The sequence below is a fragment of the Chionomys nivalis genome, chromosome 8, assembly GCF_950005125.1.
Source record: "Chionomys nivalis chromosome 8, mChiNiv1.1, whole genome shotgun sequence".
In the NCBI taxonomy this organism is placed as follows: Eukaryota; Metazoa; Chordata; class Mammalia; order Rodentia; family Cricetidae; genus Chionomys; species Chionomys nivalis.
The window spans coordinates 30,951,551-30,963,593 of NC_080093.1; the positions used below are offsets into that span (position 1 = coordinate 30,951,551).

Sequence of the window (12,043 nt, forward strand, 5' to 3'; positions counted from 1 at the left end):
TCACAAGCTCATGTCTTGTAAACGCCCTATACACAGAAGCTGTAAAGAACCACTCTGCAACCCATTAATCAAAAGCCGCCTGATTTTAAAATGGCAAATAGACAAGTGCCCAATAAACACATGAAAGGAGTCTCAGCATTGATCACCATGGGAACAGGAGTTAAAACTACAAGGAAATATCATTGCATGCACACTACAATGGATATGATTGAAGACAGAAAATACCAGCTTTGGTCTCTGGAGAACTTGAGAAACTAACACTTCATGAGCTGGTGATAGGAATGGAAAGTGCTACAACCACTCCAAAAGATAAATATAAACTCAGCATGTGACTGAGCAGCCTACTTCTTGGCACACATCCAGGAGAAAGGGAAACATGGCCACACAAGTTGACCAATCCTTGTCTAAAGTCCTTGGGCTGGAATGTTTGTGTGTTTTTGAGATTTTTAAATATTTACTAGACTTTACCACATGAGTATCCCTAAAGTCTGTACTCTAAAATGTTTCAAAATACAAAAGTTTTGAGCATTCAGCACTCTGTGTATTCCAGATTTTGAATTTTCGGGTTAGAGATCCTCAATCTGTACTTCAGTGTTCATAGCATCATTGTTAAAATTAGACAACCTAAGGGTCCTTACCTGAAAACTGAAGATAAGCTTCAATGATACCCTGAACCATTGCTGGGCAGTGGAAGGAACTTCTGAAGCCTTGATTGAGCCTTGGAAACGTGTGAAGTGAAGGGAAGTTGTTACATGTTTCCATTTACATGAAATGATCTAGATAGCCATCAGAGACAGAGTAGATTTCTACTGGGTAGAGCTGGGGTAGTGCAGAGAATGAGAGATAGCAAGTACAATGGATACAGGATTTCCTTTTGTAAAGAAGAATATTTTAAGTAGGTAATTTGTTACAGTGTGTCTGTTAAAATCATTATATTTAACCTCCATAACATGCTTTATTATTTAAAATATATCCATAATAATATTAGAGCTTGGCTCATTTATAGTAGAATAAATTAACTATGTTTATTGTGACTTTCACGAACGAGGCTCATGTTTCTGGTAGCTAATTTTTCAGTCTCTTTCCATGTATCCATCCATCTACCTACCAACAGTCTGTATTCAAACAGACATAGTTGTGTGTACACACATGCAATCATATAACCTTTACAACAACAAACTCTTGGATATATAAAATGGTCTGTGTATGTCAATAGGGTTACAATAACTCATTTACCAAAATTACTAAGCAATCAAATCACCTTCAGATCTGCACTCTAAAATTTCTTCAGATCTTCATTTTGAAAAGTACCCTAAGAAAAGTTGAGGTAAAACAATCTTGAAGTCGGAATAGTAAGACAACTCCAGTTTCCTTGATAAATTCAACTCAGTAACAGAAATTTTTGTAAAGAATGATCTATTTCAATTAATATCTGAAAAAAAGTGTTAATCGTTCTTATTTTAACATGCATTTATGTCTTCTCAATCCTGGCTTCATTATATTTGTATTGATCTGAATCTGTATACAAATGAGCTCACTCGCTGGTTAGAAACATCTCTCTTGAGGACGTCGTGAATGTCAATAGTCAGCTGTACATCTATTACTCATCTTTACACAGCAACTTTGACACTGTTTGTCTTCCTACGTTGTCAACTGTCAATTTTGTGTCATGTGTCCATCATGACAGTCATTAGTACTGGAAACCGTATAATTAAGCATCTGTCCTCCAAAACGTCTTTCCTCTCCTCAGAAGATCATAAATACAGTTGTGAGCCATTCAGTTCACCCTGTACTTTACTTCTCTGTACGTTCTGATGAATACCCAAACTAGCACAGCTTTTTACCTTTCTTGCACCTTTCTCTTCCAAGCTCCGACAGGCTTCTCTAGTGTGCCCTGATACCCATTCCTTCTTCATGACCTTTTCCTGTCATTTGGAACTTGTTCCTGCCTTTTCTAAGATGAATTTTAGTGAGACTGACAAAAAACGGATAAAACTCTTGCAATATAGAAACTTTGGGCTGAAATAAGTTCCAAGTATTATTGTTAGAGTATGCCAAGACTTTGGTTGTTCCTGTCAGTATATCCATAAATCTCTTTTCACTATTTCATCTTTGTGTAAACAAATATTTTTGCATTTCAAGACATGTGTTTCTGTTGCAGTTTAATGGGCTTTCTTTCTCATTTAACTGATAATCTTATGATGGTATTGTTTCTAAATGCTCTGTGTAAATGGATGTGTTTTCTCTACATAATGAATTAGATTTGGATGGTCTTATCTGATCACCTGATCATTGATTACTTGAGTTAGTTTCTTCCTTCCTTTCTTTCTTCCTTCCTTAATTTTTCTTTCTCTTTCTTTCTTCCTTCCTTCCTTCTTTCCTTCCTTCCTTCCTTCTTTCCTTCCTTCCTTCCTTCCTTCCTTCCTTCCTTCCTTCCTTCCTTCCTTCCTCCCTCTCTTCCTCCTTTCTTTCCTCCCTCCCTCCCTCTCCCTTCATTCCTTCTTTTCCTTCCTCCCTTCCTTTCTTCTTTTTTGTTTGTCTTTTTCTTTGTTTTACACGGCAAGGTTTCTCTGCTTTGCCCTAACTGTCCTGGAACACTCTCTGTAGACCATGCTGTTCTTGACCTCAGAGATCCATTGTCTCTGCCTCCCGAATACTGGGATTAAAACTGTGTGCCACCATACCCAGGTGCTTGGGTTTCTTTATTGAAGATACAGTCTGATTTTGAACTTCCTTACTATGTACCATGTTGAATATTATGTTTGTTTTCTGCTTTCTTCTTGACAGTGGGACTGTTTATGGAGTGAGCCATTGTTAGGTGAACTCTGTAGACTGACATATATCATAAACGGGTGTGAAAAATGGCTTATGGAGCTGTGCTCTTATTTCTCAAATTGGGTTTCTAGTTATCATATTATCTTGCCAAAAATAATTTTCACATAGTGAGTTCAAATTTTTGTTAAGAAGTGAAATTCTTCTGTGTGTATCGATAAGATCCTCTTTCTAGAACCAGTGCAAACAAGAACAAACTCCTTCACAGGGAGCACAGACTCATATGCACAACAAAGTTCTAGACCTCTGTTGGTCCACACAGTCTGATATTTAACATTGCTGTATTCAAAGACAGGGTCAAAAGTAAAAAAATAAATAAAAGCTTAAGTGAGCGGGGGAGGGGGGGCACCAAAATCCTCTCCTGGTAACCATTGTAATGTTTAATTTATCTTGGTTCTCAGGGACTCTTAAGTTGATACAAAATTCCTGGGAACCATTTGATACTATTAAAAGATTTTAACCATTATTATTACGTAAATCTATTATACAGAAATAAGTGAAAATATGAGCAAAATGTAGTTAACAGCATAGCTAATTCAAACTTTATACTAGTAAAAATTTAGAACAAATGTCTAGCTGTATGAAAATGATTATACATATGATAACATATTTATGCAATGAAACAAGCTTATTAGTGAGCAATAAATACAGCTCCATATTCATCTATCTGGAAGGGTAAACGAATTATCATTATTAAGCAGAATATTGAATAGAATATATAGTATTTATTATATTTATATACTTATTTTATATTTATATTAGAACTATTTATGTATAAGCACAAGACAAGACAAATCAGCATGAATAAATGACTAATGAAAATGTAAACATGCAAATATGTATGTACATATAACATGGCATATATGTGTGAAAAATTTGAAGGACATGTGTATCCATGTATTGTAGCTATCTTGGACTTCTGTCCTTACATTCTTTTCTTGTCTTTTTTGTTTAAGTTGTAGTTTAGTCTATTTAAACTATTTGTAAGTACTGTTTAAGAGATCGCATGTAGAAACGAAGATAGAAGGTGATAGGCTATTATCAGCTGAGATGAGGAAGAAGCTAGGTTTCCCTGGAAGATTAGAGAGAGTGATGTGGGTACGGTTTGCATTTGAATTGCCTCTAAGATTAAGTGAGCCTTGAATGGGTAAAACGTAGGGTCAGCAGAGTTGCTAGAGCTGGAAGGGTGGGATTAGAGGTGTATTGATTTGAAATTTTCAATTTGAATCAGCTTGACCTTTAAAATAGCATAGAATTAAGGCTGCAGACAGTGTTTTCATGTAAATATCAATGTATTCTATGTCTTTGTATTGAAACTTTACAGATACTCCTTCAAAGAAACTCATAATGAAACTCATAATGAATCATACTTAAAAACTCGTAATAATTCTCATTGTTGAATTTTGTGCTTAGGAAACTGAAGCCCTCACTGATCTAATTAACTGTTTGAACTTAGTTTGACAAATTAGGGCCTGAACAAAAATGTATGCCTTTAATTGTCGAGCAGTGTTGTCAAATAATTACATTTTGGTCCTGAGAGATCTTTTTCTTTTAATCTTAAAATACAGCACAGCACTAGAAACATCATAAAACTTATACCGTCACTGAAAAGTAACTTTAAACTTCCTATTTTCATTGTTGTTACAAAACATGAAACTTCCCAACCAGAAGCAGAAGGGAAATTACAGTAATCGGGTTTCTTGGCAGGTAGCACGTCTACATTTTCTCAAAAGAGGTTTTGTTGTTGTTGTTGTTTTCGGTTCTGTGAATTAATTTGCATTAGTTGGTTTGCCTTGATAGCCCTGGAGATTTCTGCTCCCGATCTATAAACTCACACAGCATATGCTTCTTCCTAGTACCAGTCAGTGTTTGTTTTTGTTTTAATCTTTAGGGACCACTTTTGGCCAATTGAATCCATTTATTCCTCTGACTTACTCTAAGTCTTCTAAAATGGTTTTACGATTTTATGTGGTGGGGTGGGGAAAACTTTGAAGCAGTGTGAAAACAGGACAATGCCTGCTGCTGGTTCTGACATCTGTCTGCCTTAAGTAACCATGCTCGGTCCCTCACAAGACCGAGCCCAAGTAGAAAACCAAATCACAGTTAAATACTGCTTCACGTAATAATCAAGGAGAAAGGCTAAGCCCTGAAGATGACAAAGGCATGGTGTGCCTAAGCATGGTCCGTGCTCATGACTGGTTCATGTCCCCACTGAGGCTTTCTGTGTGACACCCTGCATGTGCTCTGTGCTGACACTCAGTGAGACGCTGGTGAGTTGAACTTTCCTTTCTGTCTGTGACCTGTCCCAGGAGCAAGCTTCCTGGGTGTGCCAGTGTGACGACAACATGGTTCAGAGACTGGAAACAGACTTCAAGATGACGCTTCAGCAGCAGAGCACACTGGAGCAGTGGGCCGCATGGCTGGACAATGTGATGATGCAGGCGCTGAAGCCCTATGAAGGAAGACCCAGCTTCCCAAAAGCCGCCAGGCAGTTTCTGCTCAAATGGTCTTTCTACAGGTAGCATCCCAAGCTCACTGCATTTTCTTCCTGTCTTGCAAATGTGTATGTGTGTTGTAATAAGAGCGGCGGAGCTGCGTCCCTGGCACCCGGCCGCCCGCATGGCTTATGCCCCAAAATAATTACACGGAAACTGTATTCTTTTAAACACTGCCTGGCCCATTAGTTCCAGCCTCTTATTGGCTAGCTCTTACATATTGATCTAACCCATTTCTAATATTCTGTGTAGTACCACGAGCTGGCTTACCAGGGAGAATCTTAACCTGCGTCTGTCTGGAGTGGGAGAATCATGGCGACTCCCTCACTCGGCTCCTTTCTCCCAGCCTTCTGTTCTGTTTACTCCACCCACCTAAGGGCTGGCCTATAAATGGGCCAAGGCAGTTTCTTTATTAAATGAAAGTAACTCCTCCATCATGTGTGCACACTATTCACAGAAAAAAGAAACTTAGACTTGGTGGGATATCCAACTCTATGACTGTGCTGCATAGAGACTAAGCAGGAAAATTATGAAAATGAACTTTTTTGGGGGGAAAGTAGACCCTCTCGCGCTCAAAGCCAAGAAATTTTCAGATAGTAATCTCTGAGAGTCCATCTAGAATAGCAGTTCCTAACCTGTGGGCCACCGCCCCTTTTGGGGTTAAAAGACACTTTCATAGGGGTCACCTAATACCATCAGAAAACACAGGTATTTGCAATACTGTAGCAAAAATGCAGTTATGAAATAGCAATGAAAATAATTACAGTTGGGGTCAGCACAGCTTGAGGAACTGTATTAAAGGGTCGCAGCGTCAGGAAGGGTGAGAACCACTGCTCTAGGTGATATTTTCAGCAACAATCAGAAAAGGTGTCTTGTCTTCCCTTTGCTTCTACCTTATTGAGGTGCCTTCTTGTGGGGTTATGACTACTATTCTTTTGTTCCCTTCCCAATGGCCCTCAAACTGTAGTCACTAGACCCATGGCCTCACATCCACTTAGATACATTATAAAAGCATCGTTAGGCCACTTCCCAAGCCTACTTGAATCTGAATCCATAGAGGAAAGCCTAGCAATCTGAGCTTTGAAATCCTTTGGGTAATTCCAGTTCACACTCAGAACTACATAGTTAATTTCTTAATTCTGTTAACTTTCAGAGAGCAGAATATATCAGAGCTATATATCAGAGAGCAGAATTTATATGTTCTTTTTAACCCTTGGTTACTTCTGAGACCCACTAGCTCATTTTCTTGGTAGTTAGGAGGTAGTTAGTAGTTGGGAGGATAATTGGTATCAGTCACTTTCTGGTGTTTATATTGCATGGCTAGTATGTAGTAGGTAGGAACATGTCTTTTAGACTGAAATACTTAATATGGAAGGGAATACATGTTTTTGTAGACATAGAAGCACCCCTAAATGGAAAGGGCTTACTAGTTATATATCACATAATGGCAAATGTGGAGTGAGCTGTTGGCACCAAATCTATAACAGGGTCTGAAAAGAGCACGTATGAGCTGTATCAATCAGGACTTGTGCAATATTTGAATAGGATGGAATGGTCAGGTAGATTTCCGGTACGGAATCTATGTCAGGAACAAGTTATACCTCTCAAGAAAAACATGTTTCAGACCAAGTCAGTGGGATCACCCTGAATAAAGAAGCAAACACTTGTATTTTAACTACAGGATCAAATGCCAAAGTCAAAATTTTAAATTATCTAACTTGTCTCATGAAATAGGAGTCCATCTGTCATATAATTCAAGGCTCAAATTTGGAAATATATTTTCTTTTTTGGTGTTGGTTTTGATTGTTGGCATTTTTGGGACAGGGTCTTTCTAAATAGCCCTGGATTTCCTGGAACTCACTATAGAGAAGACCAAGTTGGCCTTGAGCTCACAGTGGTCAGCCTGGCTCTGCCTCCTGAATGCTGGGATTAAAAGCAAAAATAGGTTTCCTTGATTGCTTGAGAGTCAATATTTTATTCATCTGAATTTTCACAGAAAATTATATAAGTGATTTGTGTGCCCATGATGAGTGGCTCAAGCATCACTTATACTATCTGACTCTTTCCAAGCCTCACATGACCAGAGCAGAGTGCCCAACCTTATATAGCAGTGAAAGGAAGATGCTCAGCCCCCTCCTATTGTGTTGTGTTGTAGCGGCAGGCTTGCTCTCACTTCTCCCTGTGAGTTTTTTTTCCCTGCATTTAGTTGAAATCATTTTAGAAATAAACCCCTAGAGCCTTTGTCACCACAGAGATCTATTGCAGGAATCCTGAAAAGAAAGAAAATTACTCGCTTGTATTTCATGTTCTCTGCAGATACACAAACTCAGTAGATCATCACTTGCCTGCCCTCTGTCCTCCCTGAGTTGGGGATAATTGGCTTGTTATTATTAGACACGATTATGGTTATTATTTTCATTTCAAAAAGATTTGAAGGCTTATAGTTCAGGGCCACAGAGGAAAGAGACATTTAAGCAGATGCATACCTCCTGCTGGTAGGCAGAGCAATATCTGAACTGCCGTTTGCTGAGGCACAAGAGCACGGTGAATAATGAAAACTGATGCATAAATCATCAGAGAAGCAGAAGAAGAGCGCTTAAGTTTTTAGCATTGTGAATGTAAGTTGTAAATTTGCAAAGAATATTATAAATTTGACAGCCATATATACAGTCCCTTCGTGTTTAAAAATCAGATATTTAATCTAGTAATTTCTAAACTTGTGTTTGCATTTACCTGTCCAGACGCATAGAAACAAACTGGCAGTCTCACAGCAGTTGATGCGTTGCTGCAGACTGACCCTGCTCCATCTAGAGCCGTCTGCTACCTTAAACTAGCTTTGAATGGCTGATGTTGATTTTGGAAAACCAAGAAATGAAAAAATTATGTGGACCGTTTCTTTTCTTCTGTGCTTTGTGAATATAACAGCGGAGAATTCCTGCTAACTACAGGGAAGGTCATTCGATCTTTCCTGGTATATGTGCTGGGGAAGAGGTTGATGCAATTAAACTAACTTTGCTCATTCTCTGAATTTCTTAAATTAGAATTACACCGTTCAGTGAGCTGGCATTTAGATAAATGCGGCCCCATTTTGCAGGAATTTGGTCTATTGGTTCCCCAGCGTCACTGTAGTCCACTCTGGGAACTTCATAGAGCTTGGACTTGAAAAAAGATGAGCTGTGTCCCAGAGGTCAGGAACCAGAGAGTAGATTTCATCACTCTATGCAAAAGGACATGTGATCTGAAATTTGTTGATTGTTTCTGAAATTTTAATTTCACATTATTAGACTGCAGTGGCTGAAGCCAAGAAAATCAAAACTGTAGATCTAGGGAACTACTATGTATTGTATCAGCTGACTCTCAGACTACCTTTTAAGCCTTAAAAATGGTTGTGTGGTTGTAGGCAAGATTACAAAGGTCACCTATAACTCCACATGTAGGAGACTGAGGCTGGAAGATGGCTGGAGATTCATTCTAAGCTACATAATGAGATGTGGACCAGCCTGGACTAGAGAATGAGGCCCTGGTTTGGTTTTCTGAATGAATGTTTGTTTGTTTGAAGGCATACTATAAATGGGCCTACTGGACATCCAAGGTTTACCTTTCTTCTGTTTGTACAATGATTTAAAAAAGTCTTTTCCATATAATGATCTTCATTCTTTCTTTTTTTCAAAACAGGGTTTCTCTGTGTAACAGCCCTAGATGTCCTGGAACTAGCTCTTGTAGACCTGTCTTTGCCTCTGAATGCTAGGATTAAAGGCATGCACCATCACTGCCCTGCTGATTTTCATTCTTCCATATACAAATTGAAATAGCATTTTCTGTTATGTTATAAACATAATAATGATATTTTGTTGTGATAAGAGCGGTGGGGCTGTGTCCCCGGCACCTGGCCGCCCGCATGGCTAGCTCATGCCCCAAAATAATTACACGGAAACTGTATTCTTTTAATCACTACCTGGCCCATTAGTTCCAGCCTCTTATTGGCTAGCCCTTACATATTGATCTAACTTATTTCTAATATTCTGTGTAGCACCACGAGCTGGTGGCTTACCAGGGAGGATCTTAACCTGAATCTGTGTCCAGCGGGAGAATCATGGCGACTGCCTGACTCGGCTTCTTTCTCCCAGCATTCTGTTCTGTTTACTCCGCCTACCTAATTTTCTGTCCTATCAAAGGCCAAGCAGTTTCTTTATTAATTAACCAATGAAAGCAACAGATAGAAAGATGACCCTCCTCCATCAATATTTGTTGCATTCTGTTCTTCATACATTGTTTGTATATTCTTTAGTTCATTTCCCCATGGAATAACTGTGGAAGTTAGCTAAAAAATACTGCTTTCATTTTCCCTGGAGAAAACAACCCCAGGAAAACTGCATATTTTAGGTTAGGAATCAAATAGCATGGAACCAGCATCAGAACCCAGAGCTTCTGTCCTCAGCTGTCACCTCATGATCTGTCACTAGCCACCGTGGATGTATGGAATCTGATATATTTAAATCTCTGTTTTTAAAAGGTTGAAAAATAAAACAGAAAACAAAAGCAAAGCCTACTTAATATTCTTTCATTGCCTGGAATTTTATAATTGATCATTACAAAAATAAGGCTTTCATTTGTGACATTTTTCCTCTTCCTCCTGAGAATATAATGACAGTTTTAGGCCAAAAAGCTGTAGAAAAAGGCATCTGAGTAAAAACTGGTATAAAATACACACGCATAAATACATACATACATTATTCTCACTGTGAGTCATAGATTCACATCTATAGTTGAAGTATAAAAGAAGTTTATTAGTGCCGGGCGGTGGTGGCGCACGCCTTTAATCCCAGCACTTGGGAGGCAGAGACAGGCGGATCTCTGGGAGTTCGCGACCAGCCTGGTCTACAAGAGCTAGTTCCAGGACAGGAACCAAAAGCTACAGAGAAACCCAATCTCGAAAAATCCAAAAAAAAAAAAAGAAAAGAGAAGTTTATTAGTTGATACAACTTTAGTAAAGCCACAGTTTTATATGGACTTATTTTTATTTTTAATATAAGAGAGTTTATTGTTATTATTCTTTCAAAATGGCTCATATTTGTATAATACATGCATTTAATATTCATACTTTTTAAATATACTCATTTCTTAATTCATATATGATTCCTTTCTGTAACGGGGAAAAATAGCCTTAATTTAAATGAAATTCACCTAGAAACTGGAATCAGTAAGTTTACCCTCCAACAGAACAAGCTGGAATCCCACCTCCATTTAGACTGACTGCTTCAGGGAGCTTTGCTTCGTATCTTTGTGTGAAATCTGGCACAAAGTGAACTCACTATCGTTTAGAGATGACAGAGTATCCGTCATCACCAATAAGATGTTCACTTTGAGTTGATTTTCATTATAGCGGGGACGAGTCTCCAGCCTTTCTACAGTTGTTTCTGTTCAGTTGTGATCATTCGTGAGTACAAGGGGAAGCGCAAACATTCCTATAATAATGAAATGTCTTTTCTAATGAAGGCCTTACTGAGAATGACCTCTTTCCCACCACTAAATGAGTTGGGCCAACTTCTTTCAACAATGAAATTGTTCTATTGCACGTTTTATATTCTAACGCCTGTGCTTTCATGTAGTCTCCTGACGTAACAGCTTTTAAGAGTACTAACTCTAATCTTTGTCACTAATTCTGGCTTCATCTTTGCCCTTTCTCTTGAACAGCTCAATGGTAATTCGGGACTTAACCTTACGCAGTGCTGCTAGCTTTGGCTCCTTTCACCTGATCCGGCTACTCTATGATGAGTACATGTTCTACTTGGTAGAGCATCGTGTGGCTCAAGCGACAGGAGAGACACCAATAGCAGTGATGGGCGAGGTAAGAGAGGCTTCAAGGACTATGTTTGATTTTTAATTACATTTCAAATTATGAATAAAGCAGTGTCAGTCCCACAGTGAACCGACTGTGTATTTTTTAATTACAGAATTCTAAAGTTGAAGATTCCGTCATGTCAGCAGAATGCTTTGCTGCATTATATGTACCCATATTAAAATAAATGAACAAATAGAACTTTGAAGAACATAAAACTTTAAAAAGTTTTAAAAGAAAAGTTATTGAGTAGGAGACAAGAAAGACCAATACCAATGATAAAGCTAAGGACCAAGAAAAATAAAACAAAGAGTTAAATGTTTATTTTGTGGGCTCTCCCCTAGTCTTCAAGAAGGAAATGAATGGTTTTGCTTCAGAGGGGCTCTGATGATGGCAATGCTGACTGACCCTTTTTACTGTGCTGCAAGCATGGCTTTACACCCTTTATGTATATAATAAAACACTTCATAATTTATTACAAACTGTTGAGATTAAGTTTCCCCTTTTCCTACTTTATCGGTGTACATCTGAGGCTAATGCAGAGGACATGGGTACAAGGATATTCAATGGTAGCTAGTAAACCCTGGAGACATTTTGCTAAAAAATAGTTTGATTTTCAAGTCCATGCTTTTGTCACTAACAATATGGGGTAAATTTTATTTCTAGAATGTCTAGGTAATAATAAAAATGACTTATCCATACCTAGTGTCAGAAAGTGGTAATTCTGACAATAATACAAATGAGAATTGGTTAATATAATGAACAATAGGTACAAATGCTGAAATAATTCAGCTCAGGCTCAATTTATTATATTGAATTGGGGTACTTTATACATTAGTAAATTATGCCAGGTCAGACATAAAATCACAAAATACCC

General features: G+C 38.2%; 1 protein-coding gene across 8 annotated transcripts in view; it reads left to right on the top strand.

Annotated features, from left to right (window-relative positions):
- Rfx3 (regulatory factor X3) overlaps nt 1–12,043 on the top strand; it is a 251,670-nt gene that overhangs the window by 214,445 nt on the left and 25,182 nt on the right. For all 8 annotated transcript variants that reach the window (XM_057777838.1, XM_057777834.1, XM_057777837.1 and 5 more), the window contains 2 exons: nt 5,142–5,350; nt 11,022–11,175. In XM_057777838.1, coding sequence (XP_057633821.1) covers nt 5,142–5,350; nt 11,022–11,175 — 363 coding nt within the window. The remainder of the gene's footprint in view (nt 1–5,141; nt 5,351–11,021; nt 11,176–12,043) is intronic.